The 17,099-nt window shown below is 40.7% G+C and overlaps 1 protein-coding gene across 1 annotated transcript in view; it reads right to left on the bottom strand.

Moving 5' to 3' along the window:
- NAIP (NLR family apoptosis inhibitory protein) overlaps window positions 1-9,202 on the bottom strand; it is a 31,512-nt gene extending 22,310 nt beyond the window's left edge. Inside the window, exons 1-4 of the mRNA XM_060092998.1 lie at window positions 9,123-9,202; window positions 6,092-6,665; window positions 4,237-4,336; window positions 96-177 (exon numbers count right to left, since the gene is read on the bottom strand). Of these exons, the coding sequence (XP_059948981.1) occupies window positions 96-177; window positions 4,237-4,336; window positions 6,092-6,662 (753 nt within the window). The 5' untranslated portion in view covers window positions 6,663-6,665; window positions 9,123-9,202. The remainder of the gene's footprint in view (window positions 1-95; window positions 178-4,236; window positions 4,337-6,091; window positions 6,666-9,122) is intronic.
- Window positions 9,203-17,099: the final 7,897 nt, after the last annotated feature.

Raw genomic sequence — 17,099 nt, 5'->3', positions numbered from 1 at the left:
AGAGCCCATGACAAAAGAGTGATGCCGCCCCCTTCTCATTCAGATAACAGGTACTCAAAAGCCAACTTGAGAAAAAATTTGCTGTTGTAAATTACCGTGACGCCAACAAATCCCTTGTAGCTTTGAATATACTGGGTAATTTCCTCTGAGGATTTCTTACTTTGAAGAAATTCACATCTATAATTAATAAACAGAATTAAAATTTACCCTGATACTGTAATAGAGATGTCCTGTATCTTTATATAACTGCAGTGACACAATGGACATTTGTTAAAACTTACTGCATTGTATGCTTTAAATTGCTCAATTTTATTTTACTTTGATAAAACTGTCAAAAAATTTACCCCAAAACTTATGACAATTATCATTATTCTCATATAATTATTATTTCCATTAACAACATGTGTAATAATTTAAAACTAAATCTTCAGATTATCTTCTCTCTTGAAACAAAATATAATTCAATCAAAGAGACAGATTTACATTAATATATAGACTGGAGGGTTTTTTTTTTATTAAATTAAACTACGGTGACTATATCTATTTCCTGTGGTTAAATAAAAATTATTGGCAGTAAGGATAACAAACAATAATAAATTTCATCCACTGAAAAACATATATCACTACTCTGTAAAAAAAATATAATGGAAATTAATAAATTGAATTTTTTTAAAAGAGCATATGGAATACATTTTAAAAACACACTCCTTTCCACAAAACAGAAACAGGGCTTCCCTGGTGGCACAGTGGTTGAGAGTCTGCCTGCTGATGCAGAGGACACGGGCTCATGCCCCGGTCCGGGAAGATCCCACATGACGTGGAGTGGCTGGGCCCGTGAGCCATGGCTGCTGAGCCTGCGCATCCAGAGCCTGTGCTCTGCAATGGGAGAGGCCACAACAGTGAGAGGCCCATGTACCGCAAAAAAAAAAAAAAAAAAAAAAAAAAAAACACAGAAGCAATTTTTAAGGTAACTTTAAAAAAAATCTCTCTCATTCAAATTTAAGGTTCCTTTCTAGTGATGTTATAGTAACTGAGGGCTGAGAGTCAGGAGGCCAGAATGTTAGTCCCAGTTCTGCCACTAACGGGAAGTGATCAATCTTGCCACAGCTCTCTTGTACAGACATGAGAACGTGAACTCCAGTAGGTGAGTCATATATTGTTCCAGGGCCACCACTCTGGGTAGCTAAGGTCCCCAGGTTTTAGATGTACAGATCCTTCCGAGGAGTGCCCCAAACCTGTACGCAACCCAAATTCGTACACAATCCACATAGCACATGACGGACGGGGTCCTCCCCACATGCTTAGTGTGGATTGAGAAGGTGCTCGATAGACACTACTTCTTTAAAAAAATACAACAAAGGGCTTCCCTGGTGGCGCAGTGGTTAAGAATCCGCCTGCCAATGCAGGGAACACAGGTTCGAGCCCTGATCCACAAAGATCCCACATGCCACGGAGCAACTAAGCCCACAAGCCACAACTACTGAGCCCATGTGCCACAACTACTGAAGCCTGTGCTCTAGAGCCTGCGAGCTACAACTAATGAGTCTGCACTCTAGAGCCCATGCTCCGCAGCAAGAGAAGCCACTGCAGTGAGAAGCCCATGTACTGCAATGAAGACCCAACACAGCCAAAAATAAAATAAATAACAAATAAATTACAAATATATATATATATAATGTTTAAAAAATACAATAAAGATCAGCTTATTTTATTTATTTACAATTATTTAGTACACTGAGTACTACGTTTTAATGAGTAGGAGTAGACTCAGACATTGTGTCCATAGTTTATAAAAGCAGCAAACAAAGCCAAAATTGATGCCCAAACAGCTAAGGTTAGAGCACAACCAACAAGAAACTGGGGAATTCTTAGTTCTAATTCCAGCTCTGAAATGTATTGGCTAAGCATATGCTCATGTTGACAAACAGGTGGAAAGTGAAACGGTCATGGAATACACGAGAGTTTTTACAAGGCATTTGCTCCATATACTTTACTTATCACCCTTATAACAACCCTACCAGCTATGGATTATCATTTTCATTTTTACACACGAGACTCAGAGGGTCAGTAATGGGGGTCAACAAGTGGCCGGCTCTGTGTATCTGCGAGCCTCCGCGCTCTGCCCTGCCCTTTGTATTGATAGCAGCAGACCTTAGCTCCTTCCACCTCTGGAGCTGAGTGCTGGACTCACATCTTCTCCCTATGCTTCTCACCTTTCCCTCAGTCCTGCGTCAGAGAGGGTGTACTGGGGCCACCCGAGACAGGATGTGCAACTCTTGTTGGTGTTAGGCCATCACATGATGGTTGATGTGAATGGTGCTGCTGGGAGTTGTCCAGTGTATAATCCAGTGACACTAAGCATTGTGGCCATGAGAATAAGTGAAGCATTGGCTGAGGCTACAGCTACGACAGGTGCCCAAGAGCTAGGGCTGATATTCACTCAGTACACACCCATGTGGTTCACTGCCAACACTCAGTGTGATTGGCTGGGTGTCTATTCTTGATTAGTCAAGGAACCAGAATGACATTCAAAGTATTTAACCATCTGGCTTCCTGTATCCCTATAACTGTCTCATCTGCTTGTCAGGAAGAGCGCCCCTCCCTTTCCAATCTCCCTCTCCATCTGTCTCTCTCCCCCTCTTCCTTCTCTCCTTTGTTCCCTTCCTCCCTCCCACCCCTTCACTTTCTTTTCAACCATAAAAGAAATACACATTTGTTTCCCAGAATTTAAACAAGATAGAAGTGAACAAAGTAAAATATGAAAATCCCCCTCCACCTCATCTCCTGACAAAACCAAACCTCAAGAGTTCAATTGTTTGGTCTGTATATTTTCTTAACTTTTTCTATATATATTTCAAACAAGTCCATATATAGGTTGAATGGTTTTAAAGGCTTATACTACACATTATTTTGCATACTGCTTTTTTCACTTAACATATCAGACATACTTCCATTTTTGTGAGCATGGCTGTCCATGTGAAAGATGACTTATAAACCTAAAACAGCCCAGTTGTTTTGTGGTTGACCTACGATCCAACCGGAAACTTCTTTGTATGTGGTAGGTGTATGACAAATATGTTAAAGAAATAAACTATGAGCCGAAGCACACTGCTAGATCCAATTACTAGATTATAGGAAATACAGGAAGTAGAGAAACATGTTAAATGACACCACAGAAACATTCAGCCAAACATAGAGTGTAGGCAATTTTACAGGACAGACTACATGGCTCCTTTCATGAGTAAGTGACAAGAAAAAGTCAGGGAGGAGGAAATCTGTAAATTAAAAATCTTGAGATATATCAACTAAATGTAATGTATGGACCTTGTTTGGATCCTGATTCAAATCAACCAATGGCAAAGAGAAAGTGAGGTGGGGGGATGTGGACATTTGAACACTGTCTCAGATATTTGATGTTATTGAGGAATTACTGTTAATCCTCTTTAGAAGACAGAATGATACTCTGGTTATGTTTCTTTAAAATATTTTTATATTTTAGAGTTATATACTAAAATATCAACAAGTGACATTATATGATATCTGGGATTTGCTTTAAAATAATTGGGTTATTTTTATTTCTGGGGAAGGAGTGGGTGAGAGATGGATGAAATATGATTTGGCCATGTGTTGATAAGTGTTCTCTCTACTTGTATATGAAATTTTCCAAAATGAAAGTTTTAAAAATTGTTAAAGGAATGAATCTGTATTTGGTAGATACAGAGTCATGTAGAAAATACTAGTAAACGTAGCATTAGAAATAATTTTTAAAAGCACTTCATTTTCTAAGCAGAGAACTCAAGACCATTGTAATAATCAAAACTCTTACTGAGTTTTTGAAATACAATGTTTTCATTTGGTATATATTCAGCAGTGCATGAAACCATTTATAATAATGTTTTAAACATTGCCTTACTTTCCAACTTCCTTTATGTACCATTTTACATCATCCCTATGCAAATTATTCATGTTTATTAAGGCAGATCCTGAAACTTATACTTGGCAAAACATATCTTAGTATTTTGGATAATAAAACAGTAAGAAACTATTTTGAAATTATATAATTAAAAATTTTCACGATATCATCAGGGCTTTCTTGCTTGAATAAATCCTGGAGTGTTCCAGTTTAGGAGAGAGAATGATCAAAACTGAAGGTTCTACTCTGGGAAGGTGACTCTTGCCTTTAGTTTTGTTTTGTCTTAAAAAAAAATTACAAGCAAAAAATATTTATCTACTTACTTGGGGAACCACTTGGCATGTTCCTTCCAGGGATCATCATCATCTTCCCAATTTCCTAAACAGCCACCACAGGAAAAGCACTGTACAGTGTCACGTTTACCTGCATATGAAGGAAGACACTGTTGAAGGAAGACGCTGTTGTCCGGCAACAGCACTATGGGATGGTCCAGAAGGGGTGTCTCCAGAAGTTGACTGCTCTGTGCATGAATGAGACACGCTCCATCCCATCTGCCCACTCACACTCTCATCTGGCTGAATCCTCATCCACAGCCCCACTGCCCTAAGTGACCATTTCCAAAGCCTGGGACCCCACCTCTCAGATGTGGCACACACAGAACTCTAAGCTGTTGGACTCAGTATGCCCACTGAAGTAGTGGGGAAGCAGAGGAATCCCCTGCACTCATGAAGTAAAGTGCAGTTAGAAGACCTAAGCTGTAGCTTTGCTATGAAATTTCAGTGGAAACTTAGGCACATTTCTTTTTTTTTTCTTCACATTTGACATTTGTATTTGACAAGTATATTTTTCTTTTCTGACAACTGTTTTTAGGGGAACTACAAAGGGATCAACTCACTAGCTTTCAAAACTAAGAAGGAAACTTACTTGAGGTTTAAGGCATTTTGAGATGTAAATGGTACACAAACTGGTAGGCAAATTACAATCAAACTACAGACTCCAACTTTTTTGAACACGACAGAAAGATCCGTTTTTTCTGCGTTTTACTCTGCTTCAGTCTCTAAGTCAATTAGGACATTAACTATAACATCTTGAAGAAATAAGTGATAAGCACACTGTGACATCTGGGGAATTCTATACCAGAAATCTCTTAAATTTTCTTCTTGGGTCCAACTTGGGTAGCACCATCAAGGTGAATTTCTTCAGCTTCTGCTATTAATTAATTAACAATAGTAACAATTAACATTTCATATATCCAACATACACTGTGTGCCAAGCACTATGCAGTGTACCTGAGATGAATTGAAATATTTTGTTTCTTTTTTTTTAACTTTTTATTTTATATTAGAATATAGCCGATTAACAATGTTGTGATAGTTTCAGGTGCACAGTAAAATTACTCAGCCATACATATGCATGTATCCATTGTCCCCCCAATTCCCCTCCCATCCAGCCTGCCACATAACATTGAGCAGAGTTCCCTGTGCTATATAGTAGGTCCATGTTGGTTATCCTTAGGCACATTTCTTAAACTCTTTGAGCCTCACTGAAGACAACTGTGAAATGGGGGAAAAGGGCATGTTTGGCAGATTAGTATTAGTGCTTAATCCATGCCTAGCATCAAGTAGGTACTCAGTAAATGATAGCTGTTTTTGTTATCACAATTCTCACTCAGATCTGTCATAACATTTATGGTGTGGCTAGGATAATTCAAACAAAGTATAATTTTCTGAAATGCAACTTGCTCTATATGTTAGAGTTAGCTTTAAGGTTAAAACAAAAACAAAAACAAAAACCCTACAATACTGCTGCAATTAAAAGAATCAAAGAAAGATCATTTCAGAGCAGCAAAAGGAGGATGGGTGAGAAGGAGACTGGGGTCAGGCTGACCTCACAGCTTATTTTCAGGGCCTTAGAAATCCAGTCAAGTATTGTCTAAGGTCCAAAATTTTAAGAAAAGTCACTTTCTTATTTTTTATATATTTTTGGTAAATTGACATGTTGTACTACACATAAAATAAAGCTAAAGTGAAATTACTGAAGTTGAATTTTAATAAAAGAGACCTTATACCTAATATAACACATTGACCAAGTAAGGAAAGATTTACAAAATATTGCAACTGAAATATGGAACCTAAACTTAATTCCAGCAAAATATTTCAGAAAATGACTTCAAACTACCTGTAAAGACAAAGCCAGCAGCTGAGAGCTCCCTTGGGGCTGTCCCTTGGGCATAAAATGGCCATTTCTTGTAGGATTTGAGTCTGGCCTTCTCTTCTTGGTATCTTGCTTTGTCGTCCCTCCTCAACTTGTTCTCTGGATTCTTTACTCTTATATCATACTTGGCAATGTTACCAACATCTTTGCCCAAAAGGAACTCACAATCCGGATGGAACTTCTTATGGTCTTCCATGGGGAGTCTCTGGAGGCTGGTACCAAAGAGGATTAAGTTACAGCAGAAGCACTGAATCCCAGATTTTATGCCAGTGAAATAAAACCCAGCCGCTGCCATCTCCTGGGGTGTCCATGCCCTGTAGGCCTCATAGGTCACAAATGACTTTAACCTTTTTGCTTCACTACGCATTTGGGAATTAAAGCCTTTTTGCATTTTTTCTCGTTCTTTCTGCTCCTCTTCTTCTATTCCCTTTACATATTGAAGCATATCTATGCCTAGAAGACCAGACAGCTCCGGGAGCAAAGCATAATCAGTCTGGGAAATCCTCTCGTCAGGGTCTTTCTCCTGGGCGGCCATTTTCTGAAAAGGGGAAGAAAATGTTCATGAACATCGCCACCTGGTTTACTAGTCCTGAGGTTTGTTTCAACCCTTTATTCTTTCTGTTTTTTCTTCTGAATAACATTGATCTTCTGCTCATCATTTAGCCCAATTCAGAGCAAATATGCTAGTAGGTCTGTGACAGCAGACCTCTATCCTGCCCTCAACAGTAAGGTCACCTATGGAGTCCAAACAGTTGGAGGCCCCCTTATCACAGCATCAATTGTCACTTAAGTGAAAGGCATAAAATAGGGAATACCCATATCATCATATAACAAGTTCAAAGATGCGTGCTTGCATTCTCAACATTTCAAGAATCAACAAGGTATTCCATTTAATACCTACAGGTGGAGTTGGATATTTCCACTCTACCAGCTTTGCTTTATGTGCCCCGCCTTAATCCAGCTCAGCTGATTTAGAATTTGCCCATCTACCCACATTTCTGCAAAAGTTGCAGCTAATTGAAGATCTTGATTAAGCCCAAGCATGCCCTTCATTCGGCAGTACCTAATGCAAGGAAAAGAGCTCCTTTGTCACTAATATGTTCAGTACATTTCAGCAATGGTTCCTCAGGAAGCTCTATCAGTCCACAAGGTTACTTGGCTTTTTGACTGAAGAGCTCCTTCATTTCAGTTGTCTCATCATGCCCTCTCCCATAGAGTCCTTTTAGTGGATATCAGATGAAGGTCACATTCCAAACAAAAGAAATATCTGCCCAATTCTCCCTCTGGTATCATGTTCCTTCCTTTTACAGAAGGAACCGGCCAAAGCTTGGTGGACTTGGCAGCCTAGGGCTCTTTCTTAGTACTTTCATTTTTGCCAAAACAGCCCAAACCATGAAAAGTGGGAAAGAGATTTAGAACCAGGAATGCCAGGCTGGCTGCTGAGGCCTTCCTTATTTGCCTCACTATTCTTGGCTGACTTCCCCTCTGTCCATATTTCTGTTTTAACCCATTTAGCTGCTTCTTCTGGCTCTGGGTCTATCACCTTTAAATTCCATTGCTGGGGGTGGGGGAGGGATAAATTGGGAATTTGGGATTAACAGATACCCACTACTACATATAAAATAGATAAACAACAAGAATCTACTACATAGCACAGGAAACTATATTCAATATCTTGTAATAACCTATAATGGGAAAAGAATCTTTAAAAAAAGATATATATAACTGAATCACTGTGCTGTACACCTGAAACATTGTGAATCAACTATACTTCAATAAATTTTTAAAAATAGCAAAAAAAAAATTCCATTGCTGTGCTTTTCTTCCCATGAATAATTATAGTACTAGGGCAAATTCAAACCAGGATGGCCTCAGCAGCCAACCTGGCATCAGTGGTTCTACATCTTTCTCCCACTTTTCATCTTTTCTTCTCCTAAACAAAGCCGGAGCCAGAATTTAAATTAAGTCAAAAACTGTTCCCGGAACTTTTCTGGTGGTCCAGTGGGTGAGACTCCGCGCTCCCAATGCAGGGGGCCCAAGTTCCATCCCTGTTCGGGGAACTAGATCCCTCATGCATGCTCCAACTAAGTCCGCATGCCACAACTTAAAAAAAAAAAAGGATCCCGCATGCTGCAACTAAGACCCGGTACAGCCAAAATAAGTAAATAAATAATAAATAAATTTTAAAAAACAAAACAAAAAATCGTTCCCATTATCCCATTCACACTGCCAACTTCAGCAAGTACACAGGGTCAGATAACTGAAAAAACTCACAAGCCTCTACACAGTATACTTACTTCAGAATTTAATAAAGGTAGAGGATAAGGTACAAAAATACAGGCAAACATCAGAGAGGTCTCAGACTCCAGCCCCCGTTTCTAGGACCCTTTCTCCGTTGTTCAGGACATGCTTGATTTTAGGTAATGAACCACCTAGATATGTGCAAGGTACCTTGGTCTCAGGGAAACTACACTGTCACCTGAGGAGGGGTCTTTTATGCCGCTCCAGTCACGTGGCCCAAAGTAGGATGCCTGACCAGTCTCAAACAAGATGGTACAGGCTGCCCCCTGGTCTCTCAGATCCTAGCACAGGGCCATATTCATCGCTAGTTAGTATGTTTCATTTAGGTTTGGCCAACAGACAACACCATGGCTCCAGCCCTCCCTGGAGATAAATAAGCACAGGGTGGCAATAAACCAGCTGGAATCAATCCTGCACTTCTACAGCAAAGTTGAGTGGTCAGTTTTGCTGGTATCCGGGCCATTTCCAGGAGGAGAGAAGATCTCCAAGGCCCTCTCCAGGTTCCATGCTCATTAATTACAAGTGCTAAGAGTACCAGTGATGCTGCTGTGTTGTGCAAAGGATTTAAATCCACACCTGTGTGACTCCAGTGCCTGTCCTCTTGCCTCCAAAGAGAGAAACAAGAGTAAGAGAAATAAGAGGGTCATAAGTTTAGGTGTGGAAGCACTTTTGCCAGAGATGGTAATTTACTTACCTAGAGGTTTATCCAGAGCCCCAGTCAAATGGAAGGAGAATGCATAGTGTAAATACAAATGCTCTCTTTGTCTTTTAATGGGAAGCAGTGAGAACATACTGGAGGAACTGAAACTCAAAACAAGTTGCAGTCTTCTGAGAAATCACAAGTAAATGGTCTATGGTGCTGAGTCAGCAGGGCTTAGTCAGGAACCAAAAGGTCTCACAAAACCTACCAAGTCCCAGAGCAGAAGTGTTTTATTCTAAATAATTTAAGATTGGTTAATGTTTCTGGTGCTAGTATAAGTCTTATTTCTTTGACGGCAGCTTCCATCTTTCTGGTATCTTTTAAGGTTTTCTCTTTTATCTGTGGGTTATAAAATTTCAAAGTTATTGTGTCTCAGTGTGGGTCTTTCTACATTCATTGGACCCAGTGGACTTGTTTCAAGCTGAACGTGTGGGCCTCCCATCAGCCCTGGGAAATTATCTTCTATAATTTCTTTGGTAATTCCCTACTGCCTACTATTCTCTTTTCCCTCTTTCTGGTATTCCCATTATTCAGATGGGAATTTATCACTGAAGTTCTTATCTTTTTTTTTTGCTTACATATTCTCCCGTGCTTTGGCTTTACTTTCTGGGAGGTTTCCTCTTCATTATCTTCTGACTTTCCAATAAAAATTCTTTTAAAATATTTATTTATTTATTTATTTGGCTGCACCGGGTCTTAGTTGCGGCATGCGGGATCTTTCAGTTGGGGCACGCAGGATCTAGTTTCCTGACCATGGATGGAACCTGGACACCCTGCATTGGGAGCGTGGAGTCTTAACTACCGGACCACCAGGGAAGTCCCACCAACAGTAATTATTAAGTTCAGCAATTATATTTTCAATTTCCCACAGCTCTTTCTTGTTGTCTGTTTCTTATTTTCACAAGATCTGATTTTTTTAGCCAACGCAATCTTTAATGAACCTCTCCTATACTGTCAAATGACAACATTAAAACAACTTAATAATGAGTTTGTTGTCCTTTAGTCAAGGGAAAGCAATCCATAGACTGGGGGGAGCACAGTGTCTCACAGCGCTGCCCCAGAGGGATGGGGGGAAAGAGTGGGTTTTATAGAGAAGAGGCATGATCGGCTAAGAGGTCAGGGGTTCATTATAGGTCTAGCAGGTCCTGTTTTCTAGGGTCAGGCAAACTAGGTAAAGCTGAGTTGGGGGATTGTGATTGGTTTATATCAGGTTTCCTTGACAGGTGTTTCCTGTAAGTGCAGGCTGACTTGGGTTTAGATTTGTGACTTGGGTTGGGCCACTGAGGCAGCCCCCATTTTGTGGGTCCCGATGTACAAATTATCTTTATCAGTACTAATAAAAATAAAGTTCATCTGCCTCCTGAATGATGTGTTTCCTCCAATGCTAATTACCATTTACTTTTTGTTCATTTTTTCACATTACCAGCTTTCCTCAAATGTGTACTGATCCTTGGTTTTCAATTCATGTTTGAAAATAAGGCGATTTCAAAGCTGATTGATCAAAATTATGGCTAAAAATTCTGATGAAAAGCCACATGAGTGTGACCTGAACCTAAGCCCTTTACTCTATGGAGAACAGATTGGGGAGCCAAGATTTACCCTGGAATGTCAGAGAAACACCTCAGAAAATGATTTCAAGTTAGCTGTAAAGTCAGAGCTAGTAGCTGAAAGCTCACTTGGGGTGTTCCTTTAGCATAGAATGGCCAATTCTTGAAGTATTCTTCATTTGGGGATGCCCAGGGCCCACCCTAGCTCCTCTAAGTCAGCTGAAACAGTTTATTCCATTTTTTTAGAAGAATCCACTAATTTTTTGCCTCAGTGTTAATAACACCTGCATATTAAATAGTCTGATGGTGGGGTGGATGGAGTCAACTGTCTCATGCAGAGACTTTAATTTAGTCTCTTGATTTTCAGCCCTTCCCATCATTCCTGTCCGCCTTCAACCTGGCATTCTGGGCCCTCAGCTGCTCCAGGGCTCTGTGCAAGGTACAGAGTCTCCCAGAGGTTACATGTGTATTCAGGCTGTGGGCTCCTTTGGTCTGTGTCACTGGTTACTACCATTCCATTTGAGTTTCCACCTTCCAAAAATGTGTTAAAATATTCTGTATGCTGATGGTCCCCTCCTGCTTTCTTAATTTTTCTGGGTTTATAGTTTTAAAAATCATTTCAATAATATTGTGTAATTATTACCAATAATAACTAAAATTTGCTTAGAGCCTACTACTTGCCAGGCACAGTTCTAAAAACCTTAGATATGTCCATTTAATCCCTTTAACAGTCCAAATGAAGTAGCTATTTTTATTTCCTACAATTTACAGATGAGAAAACCCAGGCACAAAGGGGTTCAGATTAACCAGACAGTCTGGCAACAGAGTCTGCACTTTTAACAACTGTGTTTGGCTGCCATAAAGGCTAGATATTAAGGAAAGGCAAACCCAGGTGTCCCAGAAAGCTCATGCTCTCTCCATTTTGGTAGTTTAGCCAATTGGTGAGTTAGCAAGTCTTCAAGCTGTTACCAGCCTTATCGGCATGTGAACTCCTCTAGCCAAGCTCTGGTCCAACAGGGCCCTTTACCCAGACAAGAAGCAATCATTGTTAAATAGCTGACCCCTCCTAACTTTTGAATTAACACATATAACAAGGACAGTGTTTTTTTTTTTTTTTTTTTTTTTTTGTTGTTGTTGTTTTGCGGTACGCGGGCCTCTCACTGTTGTGGCCTCTCCCGTTGTGGAGCACAGGCTCCGGACGCGCAGGCTCAGCAGCCATGGCTCACGGGCCCGGCCGCTCCACGGCATGTGGGATCTTCCCAGACCGGGGCACGAACCCGTGTCCCCTGCATCGGCAGGCGGACTCCCAACCACTGCGCCACCAGGGAAGCCCGGACAGTGTTTTTTTGAAACACTTTCCCCAATACATCCAGCTGCTCCTAGACCAGCAATTCTTTTTACAGGAAGTTCAGAGGTCAGGGGAACCTCTCTGCACTGCTGACTGTTCTGCCTGTAAAGTTTTGCCCAATCAACCTTACTTTTCATCTATAATGTTAGGTACATCTGTGTCCAATGCACATACAGTTATTGTAGCACCCTGTAGATTTTGTTGCTGTTGTGAATTTTTTTTTTTTTACTATTCTATTTTCTAAATGTTTATTGATGATGTATAGGACTCTTTCTGATCTACTTTTTAAAATATAAATGTCTTTTATTTCTTTATTTTTGGCTGCATTGTGTCTTCGTTGCTGCGTGACGAGCAGTGCCTACTCTTCGTTGTGGTGCGAGTGCTTCTCATTGCGGTGGCTTCTGTTGTTGCGGAGCACGGGCTCTAGGCACGCGGGCTCAGTAGTTGTGGTGCATGGGCTCAGTTGCTCTGCGGCATGTGGGATCCTCCTGGCAGGGCTCGAACCCGTGTCCCCTACATTGGCAGGGGATTCTCAGTCACTGCACCACCAGGGAAGTCCCTGGTCTACTTTTAATATATGATTGTAAATCCTCTTGAATTTTCTAAGTAGATATTTGTATTATCTGAATATTTTGAGGGGCTTCCCTGGTGGCGCAGTGGTTGAGAGTCCGCCTGCCGATGCCGGGGACACGATGTTCGTGCCCCAGTCCAGGAGGCTCCCACATGCCACGGAGCGGCTGGGCCCGTGAGCCATGGCCGCTGAGCCTGCGCGTCCGGAGCCTGTGCTCCGCAATGGGAGAGGCCACAACAGTGAGAGGCCCGTGTACTGAAAAAAAAAAAAAAAAAAGAAAATTCTAATACAAATAATTTCTTAAGGAGAATCTAAAGAAATGAAAAATCAATTCCAGGTTTGGGATTTGGTTTCTGTAAAGCTACTGGAGTTAATTTTTTTTTTAAGTTCAGAAGAATTCTATGACCAGGAACCTGTTTTTAAGTTATCTATGTATCTCTGTAATATGATTAGAGGCAGTGGTTCTCCTACTTTAGCATTTATCACAGTCACCTGGAGGACTTGTTAAAACACAGATTGCTAGGCCTACTCCCAGAGTCTCTGATTCAATAGGCCTGTGATGGGGCCCAAGAGTATGCATTTCTAACAGGTTCCCGGTGATGCTGCTGATGCTACTGATCCAGACACCACCCTTAGAATCACCAATTCCAGAGATCCTTAAAAGTTCCCTCTTCCTCTAAAGAATCGATTCTAAATACCTAAAATCCGAATTGAATTATCCCCTAAAACGAGTATATCTCAGAAAAGCCTAACACCTAAATGTTAAAAGATTCTCTGCCCTAATAAGGGACAGAGAAGAGACTGGCCAGGCCGAAGTGCGTTAACTGGCGGCCTGCAAGCAAGTTTTATTTAGCCCGTGTGGTTTTAAAAAATTAGACGTCAACATTTAAAACTTAGAAGAATTCACTTAAAAATCCAGTTTTTCAGTTTCTGTTTAAATATCAAAATATACTGCCCGAGGGAAACTACATTCCCAGAAAGAAAAAATAGGCTGTGGCTGAGTAATAATTACCTCCAAAAGAAACGTTTTTCTTTTGGACTAGGTAACAAATGCACATGTATAAAATTCAAAAGGTACAAAGAAAGGTGTACAATCGACATCTCTCTTCTACCTGAGCCCAGCATCTAGGGGCTGCCTCCTTTACATGGAACCAGTGCTTTCCAGATGCTACCACTTTGCATTTACCTGGCCCCTATTCAAGTATTTGCATTACCTGCCTGGTCCCCTCAGGCATCTGAATTTGCATCTGAGCCCATTTTACAGTCCCTCTTCTGCATTCCTAGGCACTTGGTTTATCATTAGCACTTTCACACTTCTTTTTTTTTAATTAATTAATTTTTTAATTTTTATTTTTTAGCCGCACCACACGGCATGTGGGATCTTAGTGCCCCAACCAGGAATCGAACCCATGGCCCCTGCAGTGGAAGGGCAGAGTCTTAACCACTGGACCGCCAGGGAAGTCCCCAAGCTGACGTCTTTAAAGGTCTGCCTCTTAGACTGGGAGGGTCACAGAGCCACAAGGTTAGGGTTTGTGTCTTCTTCTTGGTGTCTATATCCTGACGGCTAGGGTCTCATCAGACAGACAGCAGGTGTACAAGGCTTGTTGAGTTAATGAATGAATAAATGAACAAACTGTGCATTACTTCCAGGGCTCTGGCCTGAGGTGTGACTCAAATAACAGTTTAGTCACGTGAAATCAAGAATTTAAATCCCATAAGGACGCCATCAGTCTCCCAAGAAGAGAATCAGAAAATGTGTAAAGAAAATAATGACTCTTCTCTTCTTATAGAACTGGACCCAAAAGGGGTATCAGGACACTCCAGAGGCTACTTCCCAGAAGCATGACAATCTCCTGTGCCCTTTTCTTCCTTACTATAGGCCTCAGGGACTGAAACTTCTTGCACTTTCGCCTAAACTCTATCACCTACTAAAGATCATGGGATTCTACCGCCCCACTTCCCAAGGGCTGGTTGTACCCTTTCTTTCTCACCACTCAAGAAATTATTTCATGTTATAAATTTGCCGATCATTACAGAGATACAGACAGCTGAACACAGGACCACAAACATGAGGAATTTCACAAAGTATTGAGAAATCTTACAAAATGTTTACAGTTCTTCTTCCCTACTGCCATTCCGAGCAGCAGAAGCCCTGTTGTTCCCGCATTGTTTCAACATACATTAGTGTTTTGATTATGGCATGTACTCAGATATACAGTGGGTCACCTGTGCTTCTTAAATACAGGACTTACATGCTTTTAATCTACTTATCCCTCTTCTTCAGCCTCCAGATAGTACTGCAATCTTCACCTTGTAGTTATTCTCAAGGGCAAACAAGGTCACAACAAACAGAAACAGTGCACATATTGCCACTTATAGGTGGAAATGTATTATTTGCACTATGACCCAAATAAATGAAAAAGAAATTTTATTACAGTTCCCCTCCAACCTCCAGTTCCCTACCTATTACCTTATTTGACGAACATGATTGCTTTCAGGCCCTCAACTAACAGCTAACATTAGCTACATTACTTTCATCTCCCTCACCACAACTTCCCAGGATTCCATAAGTTTTATTATTTTTGAATACTTAATTCATTTACAGGGCTTAAAATTTTTAACTATATAAAAATATTTAAAAATAATTCTTACTCTCCACTGTGCTACACCACCACCCCAGTCAACCATTTTTATTAGTTCCCTATGTATTCTTCCAGTGTTTCTTTTTATTTAAAAAAAAAATTTTTTTTTTTTCGGCCATGTGGTGCAGCTTGTGGGATCTTAGTTCCCTGACCAGGGATCGAACCCGTACCCCCTGCAATGGAAGCGCAGAGTCTTAACCACTGGACCGCTAGAGAATTCCCTCATTTTTTAAAAGACAGCTTTCTTGAGATATACTTCACGTACCATGTAACTTAACTTATTCAAAGTGTATAATTCAGTGGTTTTTAGTATGTTCACAGAGTTGAACAGCCATCACCACAGTCAATCTTAGAACATTTTCATCACTCCAAGAAGAAACTCTATATCCATTAAAATTCACTCTTTTCCCCATCTGTTTGTAGTATTCCCCTACAATCTTTAGTTTTGTAAGGTCCATAGTGATGTCTCCTCTTTCACTCGATCTTAGTCATTTGAGTCTTCTTTTTTTTTCTCTTGGTCAACTTAGCAAAATATTTGTCAATTGGTTGAACCAACTTCTGGTTTCATCGACTTTCTCTATTGTTTTCCACCGTTTCTTTTTGCTAAGACAAATATATATTCTTATTTTTCCTTCTTCCTTACATAACACATAGCATACTATATATTCTGAACACTAGTATATTCTGAAGAATGTACTTCAGGTCGAAGGAAAATGATCCTCAACATATCTGAGATGTAAGAATAAATCAAGAGCCATGAAAGTGGTAAATATGTGATTAAATCTTAATAAATACTAACTGATTAAAACAAATATAAATGTCTAGTGAAACACCAAAAGAATTAAATGTACAAAAATAATAATAAATAAGTGAGGAAGGAGGAAAGTGAGGTTAAATGTGTTATCCGTGGGGAGGGTAAAGGTACAAGTTAACTTTAGGTTTTGATGTTATGAAGGAGTACTGGAAGCAGCGCTTCCTCAGATTCTCTTGGCCACGCCCTTCTTTCCAAGGTGCTGCCCGCCTCCTCCTCTGCACTGCTGCTGCCTTTGCCCAGCTTCCTGAGCGGGCTGGAGTCCAAACTGAACTACACCAAGCCTATCTGACCTTCCAGAGTTGGCTGCAACGCCACACCACTGAGCCTGACAGCTGGCTCCCTTAGCAGTTACCAAAAGACCAGATGACACAGCCCTGTGTGGCAAGCCTTGGCTAGTGGGAAATGGAGGAAGTTAGGAAATTGCATTACCCTCCCCTCCTCCCTTCGACAGACTGTGCAGAGGGGCAGCTTCTGTTTATAAACCTTCTGGAGAAGTCCCAAACTCTAAGTGAACACACTTGCTGGGAGACTCCTATGACTCTTCACAGTTTGTCATCAAGCCTGGCCACTGTGATAACATAGTGTTTTTCCTCGTCTCACTTTCCCTTTTTTTCCTTACCCATACTTCCCTAGATCTGCATCTCCCAAATAAAGCAATAATACTTTCACCTTTGCCTGAGGTTCTACTTTCTAGAGGACCCAAGTTAAGGAATTACGTGTACTGTAATTTCTAGAATAACCTCTAAAAGAATAAAAATAGAGTATACAATTTCCAAACTAGTTTAGGAAAACAAAGAATGGTGGGAAACAAGCAATCCAAAAAAAGGCAAGAGGGACTTCCCTGGTGGCACAGTGGTTAAGAATCTGCCTACCAATGCAGGGGACACAGGTTTGATCCCTGGTCCAGGAAGATTCCACATGCCGCAGAGCAACTAAGCCCGTGCGCCACAACTACTAAGCCTGCACTCTAGAGCCCGCGTGCCACAATTACTGAAGTCCATGCGCCTAGAGCCTGTCCTCCACAACGAGAAGCCACCGCAGTGAGAAGC

This window comes from Mesoplodon densirostris, chromosome 3, assembly GCF_025265405.1.
Source record: "Mesoplodon densirostris isolate mMesDen1 chromosome 3, mMesDen1 primary haplotype, whole genome shotgun sequence".
In the NCBI taxonomy this organism is placed as follows: Eukaryota; Metazoa; Chordata; class Mammalia; order Artiodactyla; family Ziphiidae; genus Mesoplodon; species Mesoplodon densirostris.
The sequence above is the reverse complement of the archived record's forward strand: the minus strand, read 5'-3'. Positions and strand labels throughout refer to the sequence as shown.